General features: G+C 43.4%; 1 protein-coding gene across 1 annotated transcript; it reads left to right on the top strand.

Annotated features, from left to right (window-relative positions):
- The first annotated feature begins 1,910 nt into the window (after positions 1-1,910).
- Positions 1,911-20,249, top strand: CPOX (coproporphyrinogen oxidase). Its single transcript, XM_068106265.2, has 8 exons — positions 1,911-2,283; positions 5,872-6,128; positions 7,738-7,884; positions 10,385-10,495; positions 10,660-10,801; positions 18,731-18,958; positions 19,717-19,821; positions 19,956-20,249. Exons 1-8 carry the CDS (start codon positions 2,045-2,047, stop codon positions 20,038-20,040), a joined length of 1,314 nt encoding a protein of 437 aa, XP_067962366.1. The 5' UTR covers positions 1,911-2,044; the 3' UTR covers positions 20,041-20,249.
- The last annotated feature ends 1,336 nt before the right edge of the window (positions 20,250-21,585 follow it).

Here is a 21,585-nt window from a genome sequence, read left to right as displayed (position 1 = left end):
AAGAAAAGTGTAGATTTTCTGATTTTCATCACTAACATCTATAGAGGAGACTAGAGTGTTGGGGTCTCTGTTCAAATAATAGCTCATGTTGGAAGCATTTATATTCTAGTCCCACCAAAGTTGGAAGCATTCAGGCTCAAGTTGTGGAGTCCTGTGGGCAGGACGGGCATGGCTAGCTTTGGCAGTCATGGCATGAAAGAAATGGCACACAGGCCAGTGGTAATGACAGGTAAAGCAGGTAGGTGATGATGGTCCAAGAAGACAAGGCTGTCAGCCCGGCAGTTAGGTTATGCAGGCTGGCAGGTCGATGATATGGCCGGCAGGTCGATGATATGGCCGGCAGGTCAATGATATGGCCGGCAGGTCAATGATATGGCCGGCAGGTCGATGATATGGCCGGCAGGTCGATGATATGGCCGGCAGGTAGGTGATGATGCAGGTAGGAGCCGGCAATCAGGTAAGACAACTGACTTCGCCCTAATCTGTGCTAACCTAATCTATCTCCCCACCTGATCTATCTATTCTCCCATCTAATCTGGGTTCCTCTAAGCTACAATAACCCCTGGTTCTTCTTCTCGAGGAATGCTGAAGTTTTATTCATACTATTGCACAATCCATCATTTACTAAAAGTAAATTATGTTGGGGGAGGGGGGGGGGTGAGAGGAATGGGCACAAAGTTGGAGGTTCGCCAAATACACTTGCACCTCGCTCACGATTAATCTAACTCTGAGGACCTTTCACTTACTCACCGCAGGCAGGTTTGGTGGTCTTTCTGTCTTCTACCGACTCCTCTCCGGCCTTGCTCCCCCTGCTCTGTCCCCCAAATATTCCTGCAGGACACACAAGATCTGCCTGCAACCCTCTTATGGTAAAACTGCCAAAATCAAGACTCCCTGCTCACCTTCATTCCTCTTTTCTCCCGCCTCTGGAACAAACTCCCTCACTCTCTTCAATCCCACTCCTCCCTCCAGGTCTTTAAAACAGCTGTTCACCACCATCTCTTATCTTCCTCCATCCAAAACCTTGATCTTTTCTACCCCTGTTAACACACCCCAAATCCACCTTTTTCAATCTCAGTTTTCTTTCCTGAAAGTCCTAGCAGTGTCCATCTTGTTTATCCCATGTAACCCCTCTACTCCCAGCCTTCTCTCTTCCACAGATCTCCTGATGTCCCTGCTCCCTACTGTTGATGTGCTTCCTTCTATCTCCCCCTATTGTCTCCCGCTCCCTTTATTATATGTTACATGCGGTAGCTCTTACACGAGCCTCGGTATACAAAAAACTATGTATACAAAAAACTATGTATACAAAAAACAGTATGTACACAAAAAAAACTATGCATACAAAAAAACTATGTATACAAAAAAAACTATGCATACAAAAAAAACTATGCATACAAAAAACAGTATGTATACAAAAAACTATGTATACAAAGAAAACGATGTATACCAAAAAACAGTATGTATACAAAAAACAGTATGTAGACAAAAACTATGTATACAAAAAACTATGTATACCAAAAAACAGTATGTATACAAAAAACTATGTATACAAAAACAGTATGTATACAAAAAACTATGTATACAAAAAACTATGCATCCAAAAAACTACGTATACAAAAACTATGTATGTATACAAAAAACTATGTACACAAAAAACAGTGTATACAAAAAACGATGTATACAAAAAACAGTATGTATACAAAAAACTATGTATACAAAAAACTATACATACAAAAAACGATGTATACAAAAAACAGTATGTATACAAAAAAACTATGTATGCAAAAAACGATGTATACAAAAAACAGTATGTATACAAAAAACAGTATGTATACAAAAAACTAAAAAAAAACTTTTTAAAAATTAAATTAAAACGTCAATGAAACAAACAAATGGTGATTACGTATAGACTACCCCTTAAGCACGACTTTACGCAAGATCTGATACAGCAGCCGTTGCTTCTCTTGCTGATAGATAACGCTGAAGTACCATTTGAAATATCGAGTTTCGTGAATTTCTTCACAAATCGAAAACTCTCCAAATGCTCAGGACAATATCGATTGGTGTGCGGAGCGCGGTGCACTCCGGAGCCTTCTTTCGTGGCTTCAGGACGCCTCGTCCATCGGCCGCGCAGGAGCTCGCACGTCGTGCTCGGGCGGGAACTGCTCAAAGGCTCCGTGGAAAGGCTGTTTCCGGTGCTGCTGTGCTGTCGGCGGTGGGAATCGGCCTCACGGCTTTTGCAAGCAACCGCGATGGACCAGAAGATCCCGTATTGCTCGGGTGACTTGATCAATGATTCAATGTTAATATATTCCGTGTAGTATTTATGCTTTTTGTTTTATCTCGTTTATTTTGCATTATTGAAGTTGGTCATTTGTGTTTAAATCTAACTTTAAACCGTATATAGAAAAAGAAAGGTACAGTATACTGTATTGGACTTGAAAAATAAATTACAGTACACTTGTACACCGCAAATGATTACAACCAGTTACACCGCCGTAAGTACAAAAGTGAGCCAAACTGCGTAGAGGGCCATCTTTTTTTATTCGGTACTAACGTAGGACAGCGACAGTGATTCATGAATGGTGTGTCATCCCTCGGATGGACGTTAAACTGGGCGTCCCGTCATGTATTAGTGGACATTAAAGATCCCCCCGCCAGTTAGCTTTATAGATTGTAGTTGTACCTCGTGGTATTATCGCACTGTCAGACCAAACACAACAGGTCGTTTCTGAGAGCTGATTGAACTTTATTTAGCGCTCATTTCATCACATCGTATCAGCCCAGACACACAGCGGCAGGGGAAGAGGAAAAGCAAGAGGCGTTCTCAGTTGAAATAATGTGCTTAACCGACAACCGTTCAAAAACTACAACTACAAGTACAACAACAACTAGAAAGCATCTGAAAATGCACAGCCCTTCCGCACCCGTTTGTATTCAGACGTCTTCTTCTTCTTCCGTATGGTGCAAATAACGAAAACGGTTTAACAAAAAATACAAAATGAAAATTGATGATTTTATGCAGCCTTGACCTTTCAGCTTTAGATCTAAAAAAAAAATCAGCTTCCAGCTTTTGATTGGCGAACCAGTTATGTGACCCAATATGCAAATTATTTAAATTTCAGGTCAATAGGGTGAAAATTGGTGATTGTACACAACCTTGACCTTTGACCTTTTGATCTAAAAAAAACAATCAGCTTGTAGCTTTTGATTGGTGAACAAATTCAGTGACCCAATCAATATGCAAATTCTTTAAATTTCAGGTCAATCGGGTGAAAATTGCCGATTTTACGCAACCTTGACCTTTCGACCAAATTATTAATTTGCCTTTTCCATATTCTCATAATAAAGCTTCGTTGAAAATTTAATGATGAAACTGAAATGGTAAATTTAAATTTCAGGTCAATTGCATGAAAATTGATGATTTTATGTGATGCTGACCTTTAACCTTTTGACCATATTATAAATTTGCCTTTTTTTTTTTTTTAATACAAGATCGAGGCTCGTGAAAGAGCTAACATTAATCACACAAAAAGTCAAACCAACACATAAAACACAAAATAATGGGAGCGGTAGACAAGATGGGGAGAGAGGGGGAAGGACACAAACACGACATTTGAGAGCAGGGACATCGAGAGATCTGTGGGAGGGAGAGGGCTTGGGTGGAGGTGGGAGAGGTATAAAACATATGGACACCAAGGACTTCCAGGAAAGAGTTGGAATTTCAAAAAAGTGGATCTGGGGTGAATTAGCGGGTGTAAAAAAGATCAAGATTTTGGATGGGGGAAGATAAGAGATGGTGGTGAACAGCTGTTTTAAAGACCTGGAGGGAGGGGTGGGATTGAAGGGAGTGGGGGAGTTTGTTCCAGAGGCGGGAGAAAAGGGGAATGAAAGAGTGAAGGTGAGCAGAGAGTCTTGATTTTGGCAGTTTAACCATGAGAGGGTTGCTGGCAGATCTTGTGCGACCTGTAGGAAAATTTGGGGGACAGAGCACAGAGAGAGCTGGGAGAGCAAGGCCGGAGAGGAGTCGGTGGAAGACAGAAAGACCACCAACCTGCCTGCGGTGAGTGAGTGAAAGGCCCTCGGAGTTAGCTTCATCGCAGAAGATTCCAATGATTCTGAAAGCTTTGGTTTCAACAGCGTGAAGCCGAGCTAGGTGTGAGGCAGGAGCACCGGCCCAGAGGGCGGAACAGTATTCCATTGAGCTGCGGATGAAAGCCTTGTATGTGGTGAGGAATCCAGGTGTGCCAAGGAAGGACTTCGCATGACGGAGGATGCCCAGTCGGCGACTGGCTTTGGAGGCCAGCTTGGCAATGTGGTTTTCCCAGGAAAGATCAAGGCAGATAGTGAGACCCAAAAGCTTGAGCGACAGAACTTCTTGGAGAGGATTGGTGAGAAAATGGATGGGAGGGTTTTCCAGTCGGTGTTTTCGGAGAGACATCGTAAGAGTGTGAGATTTGTCAGGATTGAAAGACATGTTCCACTTGTTTGACCAGTCTGTGGTTTTGTCCAGGTCTGCAGAGAGTGAGGTGGCTGCGGACTGCCGATTTGAGGGATGAGGAATGGAGCGGCAAAGAGTGGAGTCATCAGCAAAGAGATAGAGAGGATTTTCCAGAGAGTCGGAGAGATCATTGATGAAGACCAGAAAAAGCACAGGGCCCAGAACACTTTTCCGTAATATAATAATAAAGCTTTGGTGAAAATGTGATGACAAAACTCAAATGGTAAATTTAAATTTCAGGTCAGATTAAAATTGACAATTTTATGTGACACTGACCTTTGACCTTTTGACCAAATTATTAATTTGCCATTTCCATTTTCCCATAATAAAGCTTTGTTGAAAAATTTTATGACAAAACTCAAATGGTAAATTTAAATTTCAGGTCATTTGGATGAAAATTTATGATTTTATGTGATGCTGACCTTTGACCTTTTGACAAAATTATTAATTTGCCTTCTCCGTATTATCATAATAAGGCTTTGGTGAAAATTTGATGATGAAACTCAAATGGTAAATTGTAATTTCTGGTCAATTGTATGAAAATTTATGATTTTATATGATGCTGACGTTTGACCTTTTGACAAAATTATTAATTTACCTTCTCTGTATTATCACACCGATTGCTTTGTTGAAAATTTGATGACAAAACTCAAATGTTAATAAAGCCACGGCCCGGACAGACAGATACACCGACAGACAGACACACCGACAGACAGACACACCAACAGACAGACACACCAACAGACAGACACACCGACAGACAGACAGACAGACAGACAGACAGACACACACAGAAGTGATTACAAAACCCCGTCTCCTGCTGTGCAGGGGACAGCTAATAACGTCATCCTCATCCACCTCCACGTCCACATCCATACTCCAAATTCCTGACCGGCCTTCCAGTGTTCTGCTAGGCCTACGCTCTACCTAGGCCCTAGGACCTCTGGCATGACACAATGTGATGATGATGATGATGATGATGATGATGATTGATTGATGGTGGTGGTGGTGACTTATGGAGGTTGGGGTGGGAATGAGGAATAAATGGAAAAGATTATAATTGAGAATAGGAAGAGAGAAATAAAGTAAGCATGGTGTGGGAGGAGAGTACAGAGAAGGGAATGAAGTTCAGAGATCGGTGGAAGAAGACAATGTGTTTCTAACAATTTCCACAGGTTATTTTAGGTCATTCACATTTTAATCGTGTCAAAAGGTCCATGCACCTTTCCCCCTTATAAGTCCTTGCATGTCCACAAAGTAGCCCTTTGACTTTCGAGGTCCTTGTGAAGGCATTCAGGAGTCAGTCACCCCATGGCCCTCCATTGTAATTTATATCTAACTTCATTGCCCTCTACTCCCTCTCCTAGGTATGACACAAGTACTTTCATGGCTCCGACCATCACACCGATTGCTGAACTTCGTCAAGCCGCTAATGGAGAGTCAGGAAAAGCTGGAGAGCAAAATAACTGTTCACGAGAGCCAGGAAGACTGGGGACCGGTGAAGACCGAACACGAGTAGAAATGGAACTCCTGATTATGAAAGTTCAACGCGACGTTTGTCGTGAGCTCCAGAGGTTGGATGGAGAAGGCCAATTTGTGGTGGATTGTTGGAAGCGAGAGGAAGGTGAGTGACAATTAAATGCTGCAGCGCATGAATGATTGGCCAAATGGCCTCCTTCAACACCAAAGTTCCTTCATTTATATCCTTGTACATATATAACGTTTAGATGTAAGATAGAAAGAGCAGTTCTTCCAGGTTTTTTTTTAATTGGCAGATTTCTGCTTTTTGCTCAAATTTGGCCGATATTTAATCGAGAAAGATTCACTTAAAATCTTCTTCGAGTTATACCCCTTGACCATACCAGCTGGGGCTGTTGAGGGGTAGTTGCATGTAATGGGTGGGTATCAAAGTATTTTTGTTTGATTCATATTTTTATTTTCGTATTTTTATTTTCTTTTAAAATCAATAAATCGTTTTTTACTGCCATTTCTGAAAGAGACATTAGTTGTACGAGGTGGAAAGCCAGGAAAGAGGAGGAAGTCCGTTAACTCATTCATTCGCGTGCAGCATGTGGCTGCCGCCGCTGGTTCCATCATTGCTGGGAGCACAGCTGTGCCACTGATGAAATGCCCTCTGTAAACTAGGGTAGAAATTTGGAATTTGTTCAGTGTGCCGGCGATAACTCACTTACTCTTCGTCCTGGCAGATTGGCCTTCCGACTTCACATCCATCGGAGGGATGGCAAACACGTTGATGCATCGCCTTGCATGTGAATCGCCAGGATGGCAGTTTATAGCCGGGCCCAGATTCAAACCCAGGCTAGAGAGCTCGAATATGAGCACACATCCCGTCAACCTCTAAGCAAGTGGTTCTCAACCCATTTACCATAGTGGGCCACACTTGCAGCTCTCAATGTGTTATGTGGGCCGCAACCACACAACTTACTTCCTGTGTATCCATTAAAAAAACGGCACTCAGTGGAGCACATACCTCCGCCAGGCTGTACAGTTTGTGTTTTGTATCCCACTGATAGGCTGGTTCTGGATTCGGACCTCAAATGAATTCTAATCGGTTTGTTATTGTCACCTGACCAACTCATTCACCAAGTTTTGCCATAACTCGCCCACAACTTTGTGAAATATAATTTTGTATATAGTTTTTGGCCATATCACTCAATGGTGAACAATCACTTAAAGTTTTTTTTCAATTCTAGTATCTGGATCTTTACCAAAATTTAATCAATTTGTCATTGTCACACACCCAATCTGTCCACCAAGTTTTGTCCAAATCCGTCCACAACTTTTTGAGATATCTTGTTATATATAGTTTTTGGCCCTATCTTTCAGTGGTGAAGAATAAATTAAAAATTCTACCTGCCGGATCCGGATCTTTACCAAAATGCAATCATTTCATCCTTGTCACATACCCAACCTGTCCACCAGATTTCATCCATCCACAACTTTCCAACACCACCCCTCTTTCAACCCCTTCATCCCTCACTCCAACCCTCCCTCTGGCAAAGCCTGAATGGAGGGAAAATGATCTTCAGTGCAAGATTAGCAATAGAATGATTTGTTCAATTGACATCCTTCGTCATTCTTTTCTCTTTTATGAATATCTACTTTTGTTTCCTTATTTCTGTAATCTCCACCTTCCCCACCCCCACTCTCACTCGCAAAAATTTCCAACTGTAATGAATCTCCTCAAACTCTTGTCTTTCTTTGGCCTGCAGGTGGAGGTGGCATTACATGTGTGATGCAAAACGGCAAGGTGTTTGAGAAGGCTGGGGTCAATGTTTCTGTTGTGCATGGAAAGCTGCCACCTGCAGCAGCCGCACAGATGCGCAGCCGTGGGCATATGTTAAAGGCTGGGCCTGATGGTACCTCATGAGTATTCTTTACCTACTACAATTACTGAATTGCACTTAAAGTTTCCAAAAGCATCTTTGAGAAAATTTCAAACTCCCCTGATTAAATGTTATTTCACATTTGTGTCAGGGTTGTGTAATCAATGGGATATGGGGAAAAGATGAGAGAGCAGATAAAGAACAGATGATGGTTTATGATTATCTTTCTAAATGTTATATACTTACTTCTGCAACTGAAGGTGGACAGAGGTTATGTCTTCGCCCCTGTTTGTCTGTTGGCAGGATATCTCAGAGTTATGGACAGACTCGGACGACATTTGGTGGACAGATTGGGTTTTTGACGAGGACGAATTTATTAGATTTTGGTGAAGGATTTATTTATTTATTTATTATTTATTGTCGTTTATCATCTGTCTTCATCCCACTATATATGTCTATTTCCATGCCGTGCTTGAGTCTTATTAAATAAATCATTTTTTTTGTAAGATTGTGCATGCTTCCTCTGCAATCTGCTTCCTGTCCATCGCCCATTTCGACGACATTGGCTTTTCCCTTGAGGATCTAAATTAGGTTAAAAAGATGATAACTGGCGTGGGGTCGGCCCACGCTCTGAATAGGATCATTTGCTATACTGTTCAAGCGAGCGACAGACCAAATTGAGCTCGAAGCTTGGCCGTCTCCTGAGGCAACACATGGTGCCTGCGTTTTCCTGCCATGCGCCGTTCACGGCTGCATGACGGGTATCATCACACATCATGACGGATGCATGTTTGGAGACTTGAAATAAATGTTGTCAATTTCAGAGGTTTCATAGAGAAAGCCATGGACAACTTTCGTAGATTATAATGACTAGCAATGGTACCCGCCATATGGGCGGGGCTTCAATTGGGGGGCCCAAATAAAAAGGCAAAATATCAGAAATTGAAGGCTTTTTTTATATTTTAAACGATTCATATAAACATCCATTGAATCATATCACATGCAAATCATCAACATCTAAACAGTACATGGCGCCCATTTTGAAAAAAAGATTGAATTCTGCAAAACGGAAGCGGCCGCTACATGTCTTTCTCAGTCGCACGTTTATGTGTGAAGAGTGCGCGCCAAATCTGTAACACGGAAGCGGCCGCTGCACCTGTTTCTCAGTCGCTTTGCACACGCTGCCATGTTACTTCGGAGCCGCACGTTTATATAGGAAGAGTTCGTCAGGAGTCGATCTACTCTCTCCTGGTATGTAGAATAAACAGTATTTGTAGAATTTCAACAAAAGCCACATCACTGTTCATATCGGTAAATATTATTCCATTGTGTTTGGAAAAACTGGAAAATTGGAAAAATTGGAAAAACAAAATAGCCTATTTTACTCCCAGGGGTCCCAGGAATACCCACCCAAAATATCGTTGCGATCGGTTGAGCCGTTTTTGCAGTACTTTCGAACGGACGGACGGACATTTGGTGAATTATAGTAAGATAATGGAATAAGAATCTAAATCCCTTTCAACATTATTGACATCTCAATTGACAAGGCAGAGGCACAAGGCTGTTGCTGTCATATCACAGACAAGTCTGTTTTTTATTTTTTATTTTGCCATTTTACCTCTAACCCTCACAAGCAATTCCAGGATGCATACGTTCTTCCAGTAACTCCTGCCCTCCCCTCCAAGGCTTCAAGTTGGCAGTACACTACCATTTCAAGTAACCCTCCATTTCTACCCATGATATTTTCTACCCATATAAACCCCACCTAACCTCACTCTCTTACCATGTAGGTTTCCTCTCCTTATGAAGCATTATGTGCCCACGTATGTCTAATCCATTTTTCCATAAATGTAACACAACGTCATTTTGAAGCATTGCAAGCTACTAGGCCAATTTAATTGGCCCTTCGATTGAATAAGACGTTGGCTCGACACCGCGCACCACCTGTAGTTACCTGTTGTTACCTGTTCACAAATGCTCTAAACAGTTACACAATGTGATACACGACACTAATAATGGCTTCATACCAAAACCTGGAAAGAAAAGACGACCTCGTGCGGCAGCCCATACAACTTAGACAGGGATTTAAAAACTTAGATTCCAATGTATATAAGCTTGCATTTGAGGAAGTTACTGTGCCACCCCTCATATGCAAACGGATCAGCATAGCAGGGAACTCGGAACAGCAAGCTTATTGTTCTTCCTGAAGGATGGAATTTTCCCATGTACGACACCACTTTTTGCACAACACCAGAGTAACACTTTGCAAGATTTACTCATGTGGATTTAGCATTAGAGGTTGAATGTTTGACCCAAGATCATGATCGACAATCATCATGCTTTCATGTGCCACACCTTGCCTTATCTTCAGGCCTCGACACCATGTTCATAAAGAAAATGTGCATCAACGCAGTTTTACGGAAAACTTTGATCTATGGATATTGTAGTTTTGAAAACGATATAGAACATGTTGCAATCTTTCCCACCATCACTAAAAGCTTATCCCTTCTCTCTTCCTGTCCCTTGTTCCCAGGTTTACTTCCTTTTGTAGCAATGGGTGTCAGCTCTGTAATTCATCCTTTAAACCCGCATGTACCGACGATGCACTTCAACTACCGCTACTTTGAGATCCAGCAAATAGATGGTGATTAAATGTTGTCCAATCTCTTATTACGATTCCTGTTTTCCAGAAACCTTCCAAATCCATTACTTTTGCATCGTTTTATCCCCCACATTTCTCCTGCCTCACATATCAGTGCAGGCACAAACGCAGACTATTTTTTATTCTTTCATTGCCTTTTGACATAGGTACCAAGGAATGGTGGTTTGGCGGTGGTACTGATCTGACTCCATGTTACCTATATCCGGATGATGCGTCACACTTCCATAAAACCCTGCAGTCAGCTCTCAGTACTCACAGTCCTGATCTATATCCTCAATTCAAGAAATGGTTAGTACCTTACCCCTTATTTACACCCCACCTTCACGACAAACTGAAAATATTTACGGTACCTTACTGATGCACATGATACATTCACAGTTTTCAACTTTTATTTTCTAAAGTCCTATATTCTATCCCAAGCTTTTTTTATCCTATTTTGCTACTTACAATAGACCTTTTTCTCCTTGTCCGTTTAGCATGCAGATCGAATTTAATATATTCACTGATGTACTGTAATTTACTGTGATCTATATACCCTGACGAGGCACTTCATTGCTAAACGCTGTGTCTTATTATTACTGTGGTCCTAACGCATCTCGATGAAATGCATATCCTCATAAATTGGTTTGATGTCTTTTCCATTTTTGTGTCTTTCTTCCAAGGTGCCTATATTTAACTACCAGGAGGAGTACCCGTCCCAAGTGACGGGAAAAGCTAGCAAAAGTATCCCCCTCATATCTCTGCTTCCCCTTCCCCCTCTCTTCTCTTTCTTTCTCTCTTTCTCTTTTTATTTTTTTATTTATTTTCTCTCTTTTCTTTCTTTCTGTCTCTCCCCTGCGCATCATAAGAGGCGACTAAGGGTTGGTGTCAGGAAGGACATCCGGCCATAAAAACATTGCCTCAAAACAGGGAACCATGATTGTCATGGGGCCCGCAAGGCTGACCCCCGCTGTAGCAGGGAAAATGGCCTTAAAACGATCATTCATTGTCTCTCCCCCACTTCCCTGTCTCTCCCCCACTTCCCTGTCTCTCCCCCACTTCCCTGTCTCTCCCCCACTTCCCTGTCTCTCCCCCACTTCCCTGTCTCTCCCCCACTTCCCTGTTTCTCCCCCACTTCCCTGTCTCTCCCCCACTTCCCTGTCTCTCCCCCACTTCCCTGTCTCTCCCCCACTTCCCAGTCTCTCCCCCACTTCCCTGTCTCTCCCCCACTTCCCTGTCTCCCCCCCCACTTCCCTGTCTCTCCCCCACTTCCCTGTCTCTCCCCCACTTCCCTGTCTCTCCCCCACTTCCCTGTCTCTCCCCCACTTCCCTGTCTCTCCCCCACTTCCCTGTCTCTCCCCCACTTCCCTGTTTCTCCCCCACTTCCCTGTCTCTCCCCCACTTCCCTGTCTCTCCCCCACGTCCCTGTCTCTCCCCCACTTCCCTGTCTCTCCCCCACTTCCCTGTCTCTCCCCCACTTCCCTGTTTCTCCCCCACTTCCCTGTCTCTCCCCCACTTCCCAGTCTCTCCCCCACTTCCCTGTCTCTCCCCCACTTCCCTGTCTCCCCCCCCACTTCCCTGTCTCTCCCCCACTTCCCTGTCTCTCCCCCACTTCCCTGTCTCTCCCCCACTTCCCTGTCTCCCCCCCCCCCACTTCCCTCTCTCCCCCACTCCCCACTCCCTCCCCCACTCCCCTTTCCACCACTCCCCTCTCTCCTCTACATGTCCGTGCTCTATCCATTTTAAATGGCTTTAATTTCCTTTTCAGTTGTTTTTGTTTTCGCTATTCAGTTGTAACTTTTATTTGATATCTGATGTACCTACTTGTTACTGAGCATCTGTGCTGCCAAGGCAGCTTCCTGAGCAATAGTTATACTGAGTGATTTGCCATTGCCTTCCCAGCAGTAGTTCAGGCAGGAATTTGTAATTTGTTCAGGGTGCCGGCGATAGCTTGCCCAGTCTTCGTGAAGGACACCGTCGGGATCTTTAACAACCACCAACTAATGTCGGCATAAAGGACGTCCGGTTTAACATCCATTGGAGGGACGACACATATTGATATTTTTTACCCGGGCTGTGAAACACCAGGATGATATTATATAGCTGGGTCGGGATTCAAACCCATGATATACATCTTAGAGGAGAGTGGGCGTACCTCGTTGGTCATCCTGTCTGCCGAGGTCGTACCTTAATGCACTGTTAATAATCAAACTGTGATTCCATGTTGTATGTATTACTATATATTTAAAATGTATAATAAAAGTAGAATCCGAATCCAAAAAGATCGCGACCGCTGTCCATGGACGGTGTAAAATAAAATCACATGTACAATAATTGCCTTTAAAAGAGTGAAAAAAAAGAATTTTGGAGCCATTTTACCTCACGTCTCGTGGAGCCTATTATTTAATTATTTAATTAAAAATCATTTCCCCTAATTTGTTGCAATTCCACTCGAGAGTTCGACGCAATTATTTAGGCCATGAGTTCCAATCGTGAAATATGGAATCGGGTTTTCGAATATCACCTTTTAATAAGCCAATACGAATACGATACCTCAATCTTGCCTGGAGCCAGCACAATACACCTAGCCTCATACCAGCCAATCAGTGTAACCGTGAACAGACAAACGAACAGCCTTGTCTGTTATATATATATATATACTAGCAGAAGTACCCGGCATTGCCGGACGGGGGGGGGGAGGGGAGAAGAGGGGGGGGGGAGGGGAGAAGAGGGGGGGGGAGGGGAGAAGAGGGGGGGGAGGGGAGAAGAGGGGGGGGGAGGGGAGAAGAGGGGGGAGGGGGAGGGGAGGAGAGGGGGGAGGGGAGGAGAGGGGGGAGGGGAAGGGGGGAGGGAGAGGGGGAGGGGAAAAGGGAGGGGGAGGGGGAAAAGGGGAGGGGGAGGGGGAAAAGGGAGGGGGAGGGGGAAAAGGGAGGGGGAGGGGGAAAAGGGAGGGGGAGGGGGTAAAGGGAGGGGGATGGGGAGGGGGAAAGGGGAGGGGGACGGGGAGGGGGAAAAGGGAGGGGGAGGGGGAAAAGGGAGGGGGAGGGTGAGGGGAGAAGGGGAGGAGGTAGGGTGGAGGGGGAAGGAAGGCGGGAGGAGGGAGGGGGAGGGGGAAGGGGAGGGCCAGTCAACAATGACATTGCAGTTCTCATGGTCGGAGAGCAGCACAACAATCGCGACATCGTCCTGCATCTTCGCAACAGCACGAAGTGGATTTTGGAGACTCACCGATCCTGTGACGCCCTCCAGTACCGGCGTTGCCGGGCGGGGGAAGGGAGACCCGTACATTACACACATTACAACATTACACACACACAAACTGTGTTTTATGTTAAATGGTCTGGCGGCGGGGATGGAACATCACGTGATCGCTCTGAGCGAATCAGCGCGCTGCTCTGCCACCAGGTCAGATTCCGTGTATAATATTCCTCGCTGAAATGCGCTGAGGTAAATATGAATAAAAAATATGGATCTCGTCAAATATTTTTAGGTAGGCCATGTCCTTCCCAGGCTCAATGGCCATGTCTGTGCCAAATATCAAGTACGTGAGCCTCTCCGTTTAGGAGTCTATCGGTAACATTACACACACACAAACTGTGTTTTATGTTCAATGGTCTGGCGGCGGGAATGGAACATCACGTGATCGCTGAGCGAATCAGCGCGCTGCTCTGCCACCGCCTCAGATTCCGTGTATAATATTCCTCGCTGAAAAAAAATCTATGTGAAACATGCTACTATCTATGCTAAATCATGCTAAATCATACTAAATGCTAATCATGCTAAAATCTATGCTACTTGCTGTGAGTTTATGGCGGCAAGGAACATCACGTGATCGCTCTGAGCGAATCAGCGCGCTGCTCTGCCACCGCCTCAGATTCCGTGTATAATATTCCTCGCTGAAAAAAAATATGGATCTAAAGATGAAAGAAAAAAAAACCTATGTGGTGTGAATGGCAATGTTCCTCGCTGAAATGTGAAAAAAGGCAATCGCTTTTCGCTCTGAATTACGTGCGAACGCGTAACTGTGAGTTTATGGCGGCAAGGAACATCACGTGATCGCTCTGAGCGAATCAGCGCGCTGCTCTGCCACCGCCTCAGATTCCGTGCATAATATTCCTCGCTGAAATGCGCTGAGGTAAAAATATGGTAAAAAAATATTATGAAATAATTTTTTTTAGGTCGGCCATGTTCTTCCCAGGCTCAATGGCCATGTCTATGCCAAATATCAAGCACGTGAGCCTCTCCGTTTAGGAGTCTATCGGTATTACACACACACACACACACACACACACACACACACACACACACAAACTGTGTTATATATATATATATATATATATATATATATATATAGATATATATATATATATACATACATACATATATATATATATACACAAAGAATTAAGTTAAGCACCCCCCCCGTTTTTTTACAACCTCGCACATTACAAGTTTGTTGTCGTCAAAACAGTGTAATATACCCATGATATTGCTATATTTTCTGGAGAAGTGATATTATGGTCACATAAAAACATAACAATCATGCCGTTTTCAATATTTTATTCTGAATAATTTAAGGTGAAATTTTTTGGGAATTTTAGGCATATTTTCACCTCAATTTAAGTATGGAGCTATAGGTCCATCACGGACAGTGTGGATGACGTTTATGTTTTCTAACGTACAGTCATTGTTCTGAGAAGACCTCTAGCGATCTTTGCGTCAATAACGTGTGTAGGACCCACGTGATCGGATCACTGACTCAACCAATCACTTTTTTTCACTTTGATCACTCAATTTCATCAATGGATAATTGCTAATGTCATACCAATCATTATTTGATCTCACATACCTTAGAATATATGCCAATGTATACATATACACAAAGAATATATATTAGGGGGTGCTTACCTTAATTCGTTGTGTAGGGGTGCTTAACTTAATTCTTTGTGTATATATATACAGTGCGTATCCAAAAAAAGGTAATCCGAATTCAAGGGGTTAATATGCAAAGGTTATTTCGTTTGACAGTTTACACGTGGTTTACCAATTATGAGGAGATCCTCAGCTTTCCATTGATGCCTTTCATGCATCATTGCTGTCACACATGACCGAGTACATGTTCATTGAAAATGACAAGTTCAAATTGCATTTTTACAAGTTTGGCTAATTGGTGCAAGACAGTTTGAAATGGACGCATTACTTGTCGACTGCCAAGTTGATTATGTAAAATTGTTAAGCTGGTCTGGTAATCGTCGGTTGCGTCATCCTTTGTTTAAGATGGGTATTTAAGATGGGCCTACAGTGTATGGGTTTAGAGACAGTCTGAGTCATTGAAAAGATGGTTCAACTTATGACTGAACAGCGGACCTTCGTGGTTACAACCTTTCACCAAACTGGAAGTTTGCAGCGAACTCATGATGCATTCAGGGAACGTTTCCCAGAACGGGAGCCTCCAGCAGCCAAAACCATCTGGGCGAATGTTAGAAAATACCAAGAGCATGGCACGAGCCTCAACCGCAACAAGGGGAATTCTGGTAGGAGGCGCACTGGGCGATCGGAAATGAACATTGCAACAGTAAGGCAGCAAGTTTTGGAGCATCCTAGGGATACCAGCGCAAGACGAAATGGGACGGGATTGCCTTTGGCAACATTCAACCGAATCACAAGACTGGACCTCCACCAACATCCATATCAGATTCACAATCCGGCATCAACTTACGCCAGGGGATTTTGCCAGGAGGCTGGTGCTTGCCGGATGGTTGATAGCACGTTGCGAAGCAGATGTCAATTTCCTGAAGTATCTCGTCATCGGTGACGAAGCTGCTTTCACCATGGACGGCAAGGTCAATACCCATAATGTTCTTGAATATGCACCGACAGGACAACCCCCGGAATTTAATTTTGACACCAACATGAATCGACAAAAGTGGACTGTTTGGTTGGGACTTTGTGGAAGTGGTCAGGTGATCGGACCATTTTTCTTTCAAAGGAATGTCAATGGTAACAGGTATCTGCAGATGATCAATGATGAAGTTTTACCGCAGCTGGAGGAAAACTTTGAGCGACAGGTTTGTGGTGTCTTCAGATATCTCTGTTGGGCCCAAGACGGCGCCCCAGCACATCGTCTTATCGCTGTCCGAGATCGACTGAGGGAACTCTTTGGAGACCGAGTCATCGCCCTCAACCATGCATTGGAATGGCCGCCAAGATCACCTGACCTCACACCATGTGATTATTTCCTTTGGGGACATTTAAAGAACAAGGTGTTCGTAACTCCTCCCCGTGATCTTGACGAATTGCAGGGCCATATTCGACATGAAGTGGATGCTTTGCGCAATGACCCGGCTATGGTGAGATGAGCAGTTCAGGGCATGATCCACCGCTATGAGCTTTGTGTTGAAAGGGGAGGTGGACATGTTGAAGGTGTGGGTGCATAAAGGCAATCATTCCTGAGAAAAGTTCACATCTGACGTTAATTTTGCACCAATTATCCTGACTTGCATCGATTAGCCAAACTTGCCATTTTCAATGAACATGTACTCGGTCATGTGTGACAGCAATGATGCATGGAAGGTATCAATGGAAAGCTGAGGATCTCCTCTTAATTAGTAAACCACATGTAAATTGTCAAAATAAATAACCTTTGCATATTAACCCCTTGAATTCGGATTACCTTTTTTTTGAAACGCACTGTATATATTGTTGCGGATTTGAGAATCCTTTGTTTGTAAATATGACCCTCTAGTAGTAATTCTTGTAAATACCTCCGTTTTGTGTGTAAAGGTCAAAGGTCGTCCCCTTAGTTAATCCATCGCATGCACGTAGAAAATCATATACCCTTCTAAATAGTTATTTCTTATTCTATGTTAGTTTAAGGCTCTGTTTCCCACTAGTTGACTCTGCATTGCACCAAATGACATAAGATAGTTCCCTTTTCAAGTTTCCCCCAATCATCTCTTCGAAGTGCCAGTGCATTGGGCGGTTTTCTTCACCCCAAACTCCATTACGCACGCGGTCAGCTCGGAGAAGAAAGGCGTGTCTCCACCTCGTCATGAGAAGGAGGAGTGAGCCAGCCCCCGATCAACCAACCAAGGATGAGGGGTTTGGCCTGAGAGGGCGGAGAGAGAGCGTTCGAGGAGGTTCGCGAAAGTTCCATGGGCGTGGTTATATAACCCGTCGCCCGGAGCCTCCCACCGCAGTCCACCGGAGCCCAGTTGAGAGAGTTCAGTTGAGGAGGAGACAGTGAGTTCTGGAGAGGAAAGCGAATGAGAATCGGCACGCCCTGCTCGCGATACCAACCAGCACTCTGAAGAACAACCAGTGCGGGCACGCAAACCTCGACGTGCCGCGGTCTTCGGATCTCCCTGTCGCCCGTTCTGTGAACCAGAGTGCGAGGAGTCGGAGCTGTCACCTCCAGCCCTGCCGTTTGCACGGACCTGAACCTTCTCATCCCTCCACCCATTCCTGCCATTCCATCCTTTTGTGTACGTGAGTTTGTTTTGTGTGTCTTGTCCCTGGGGTATAAGTAAGCCTGTATAGATAAGTAGAATTGCACTGTGTCTTCTCCTTCTGTCATTATTTTCGTTTCTTTCCTTCTCCTTGGTTCCTTTGGTTTTGTACAATAGTTAGTAATAAATTCCTGTTCTTCCTTACTCTGCCTTCTTTCCTTCACATCCGATCGTCTTTGTGATTTCCCCATTGAACACCTGTGGCACGATTTGGCCAACGTTTAGAATCGGGTCTAGTTTTTGTTAATGGTTCGAGCCGCGGGCTGCTAATCTGCTCGGCAAATAACATCTTGTCCGCGGTCTCGAACGAGGTTGCTCACTTGCCTCGTGGAGGGAGCTGGGCGGCTTCAGGAGCGGAGACGGCCAGTGAAAATAAAAGGGGGATTAACCCACCCCCCCCACCCCCCCCCCCCCCCCCCCGCTAAGGGGAAGTGCCGTACTCTGTTTCCGCAACAGAATTCGGATTACCTTTTTTTTGAAACGCACTGTATATATATATTATATATATACATATATATATATATATACAGTATATATATATATATATATTTGCTATTATAAGATGCCCATAATTTTGTTTGGGGGCACATTTATCTTTGAATATTTAACCCTTTCTTGTAGATTCCTCCATTTCTCCTGTCTTCAAATCATTTTATTCTTCATGAATTTGCCCCTTTTCTACCTCCATCCCTCCATCACCCTATTTTCGGCCTATTTCACTCTCCCCTAGGTGTGACGATTACTTTGTAAATACTCATCGTGGGAATGAGCGAAGAGGAATTGGTGGAGTTTTCTTTGACGATTACTGCCCAGAAGGAGAGAGTAGCCGGACTGCACTCTCGCTCGTTCACTCTCTCTCGGATGCTATAATTCCTGCTTACTCCCCCATTGTTGAAAGGCGATTGGGAATTACGTATTCTGACTTGGAATTGGAGTGGCAGCAACTACGCCGAGGACGGTGAGGTGGTAACTGAGGTCGAGACGATTGCCATGTTTTCTGTGGGATTCTATTAAATGTGGACCATATTTACAGTGACTTAATCTGATTCAAGATGGCCTAGAGGTACGCACACTAGCCTCTGAGTTGTCTAACTTGTGTTAGAATCACGGTCCAGCTACAAACTGTCATCCCAGTGTTTTACAGGCAGGATGATTCACCATTTTGTGTGCCATCGCTTGGATGGCCGTTAAACTGGACGTCCCGTCTGCCAGCTTTAGTTGGTGACATTAAAGATCCCATGGTGTCCATCGCGAAGAGTAGGCGAGCTATCGCTGGCACCCTGAACAAATTCCAAATTCCCTGTCGGACTTCCCGTGTCAGAGTGGCGACCCATCCAAGATTGTAATATTCACCAGAAACTGCTTCACGAGAACCGATGCTTTCTATAGAGCATGGTACATGATGATGTTAATCCGGTTGAAACTGGTTTATATACCTTTAGCTTTGGTGGTATAAAAATACTTGGAGCATTGCCTCTTTTCTTTAATGCAGAAACCAAAACCAAACTGGAAGTGAAGACAAAGTTGTAACATAACTAACTTCACAGAATGATTTGTCATGCAACTACCAATGCAAATAGACGAAATATACTCAGAGTAATGAATTAAGTTTGGCAGTTATTATTTTTATCATGCATCATCTGAGTTAATTTACTCTGCCATTTGTAAGATTTAATGAATGATCTGTGTATTTTCTGTGTTCTTTTTTTATTCAAGCTATGTGGAGTTCAATCTCGTTCATGATCGAGGAACAAAGTTTGGCCTTATGACCCCTGGTTCGAGAACTGAGAGCATCCTGATGTCTCTTCCTCTCACGGCTAGGTATGTACCCTCTTGTGCTGCTCACCCATTACACTCTTTACTTCTTTTAACAACCCTAATTTTTGCTGTGTTTGTTTTGGATGTCATTAGTTCTATCCATCTATATAAATGTTTGTTGCTCTCCTTTTCCTAAGGTGGGAGTACAAGCATGAACCTCCCGCTGGTTCTCGGGAAGCTGAGATGTTGGAGGTCCTTCGACAACCAAGAGAGTGGGTTTAAACTCCTACAAACTCCTATTTCCCAGTATTCAAGTGCCACAGATGCCTACTGTTCAATCCCATGACTCTAATTTGCCGATTATTTTCAATCAAAAATATGGAAAACAAAAAGTAATCTGAATTCACATTTGCCATTTTTGTAAAATGTAAATTTAGTAACATTTTCTACAATGTGTATTTATTTCTAAATTAAAAATGATTGTAATTGAACACACATTCCTTTTATTAGATTTATCCAATTCTACAAGGTATGTTGTATCGGCCCATGTAAAAAAGTGCTTCAGGAAAACGACATTATTAGTTCCGGTACATTATTAGCTCACCTGGACTTTAGTCCGCTGAACTTATGCGATCGAGCAGTGTCTGTAGGTAAGTGAGTGAGTGAGTCCGTAAACACTTCAATCATTATCACTTGAACCAAACACACTATTTCGATGAAACTTGGCCACAAGCTGCATATCTGATGCCTAATGAAGGTGTATTGACCGCATCAAAATCTGCGCTCATTAAGGAGGTCAACGGAGGGGAGGGGGGGGGGGGGGAGTTGACTACCAAAATAGGTATTTGCTCTCTCTTCCGAAACTATACACTCGATTTCAACGAAACTTGATTGCAGCCTTCATGACATGACGCCAAAGTTTGTTCATGGCATAATAATATCAGGGTCCAAGAGGGTTTACGGGGGATTTGAGTGGCTGTTGCTCCTGATCCAGGTGAGACCTGTGGGTCCAGGTGAGATCGAGGACCCACAATCCTATTTTTTTTGGTCTAGTATTGAATTGTTTTTATCAAGAAAGTTTTTTGAAGTGAACACATCTTATCCCATTATAATTACAATCAGTATTTGTTCATAATGCCCTATAAAATAGGTGATTGCACTTATAAAAATAATTTTCTTAAAATAAAAAGTTTTCTTGAAACATTTTCCAGCCACCAGAAAATTTTTCTGATGGTTTTCTTGTTTCAGAAAAAGTTCTTATTTTAAGAAAATATTTTGTAACGAAGAAAATTATTGTTGGTGGTGTGGAATTGGTCACTGCACTTTGGTGTTTCCGAGCACGATCTATATTAGCTTTGTTCGTGAACTTTGGATAACAGGCGCGATTACAAACGTACGGAACAGTCCAGACCTGAACTTCGTGCCAACTCTTCTTGGAGAAACTGGCGATTTTGGAATGATGTTTGAGAATCAAAGCAGCAGATATTTTGCATTCAGTTAGCTCTGTTGTTGCCTCACAAGGAGCCGCCATTTTTGTCTAAATCTCGCTGAAACCCCACCCTCAGAGTGTGTGGGAAATTTGATTGGTCGAGATGGCCTAGAATTCTGCCCAAGTACAGTAATGCTAAACTGAAGGTTTTTGGAAGTGCAAACCACGCGATTTGTGTTTACAGTGTTCAAATATATAATTCAATTGAAACTAAATAATCGTTTAGAGGCTATAGAAAAAAAAAAAAACCAGACCATTGTATCAAGTGTAATGCCGCTAATGCCCTGTCTTTTACACCACCTAATGTAACATGTTAAATTAGTTCTTCGTTCCTATTT

This window comes from Myxine glutinosa, chromosome 2 (assembly GCF_964187855.1).
Source record: "Myxine glutinosa chromosome 2, kmMyxGlut1.1, whole genome shotgun sequence".
Taxonomy (NCBI): Eukaryota; Metazoa; Chordata; class Myxini; order Myxiniformes; family Myxinidae; genus Myxine; species Myxine glutinosa.
The sequence above is the reverse complement of the archived record's forward strand: the minus strand, read 5'-3'. Positions and strand labels throughout refer to the sequence as shown.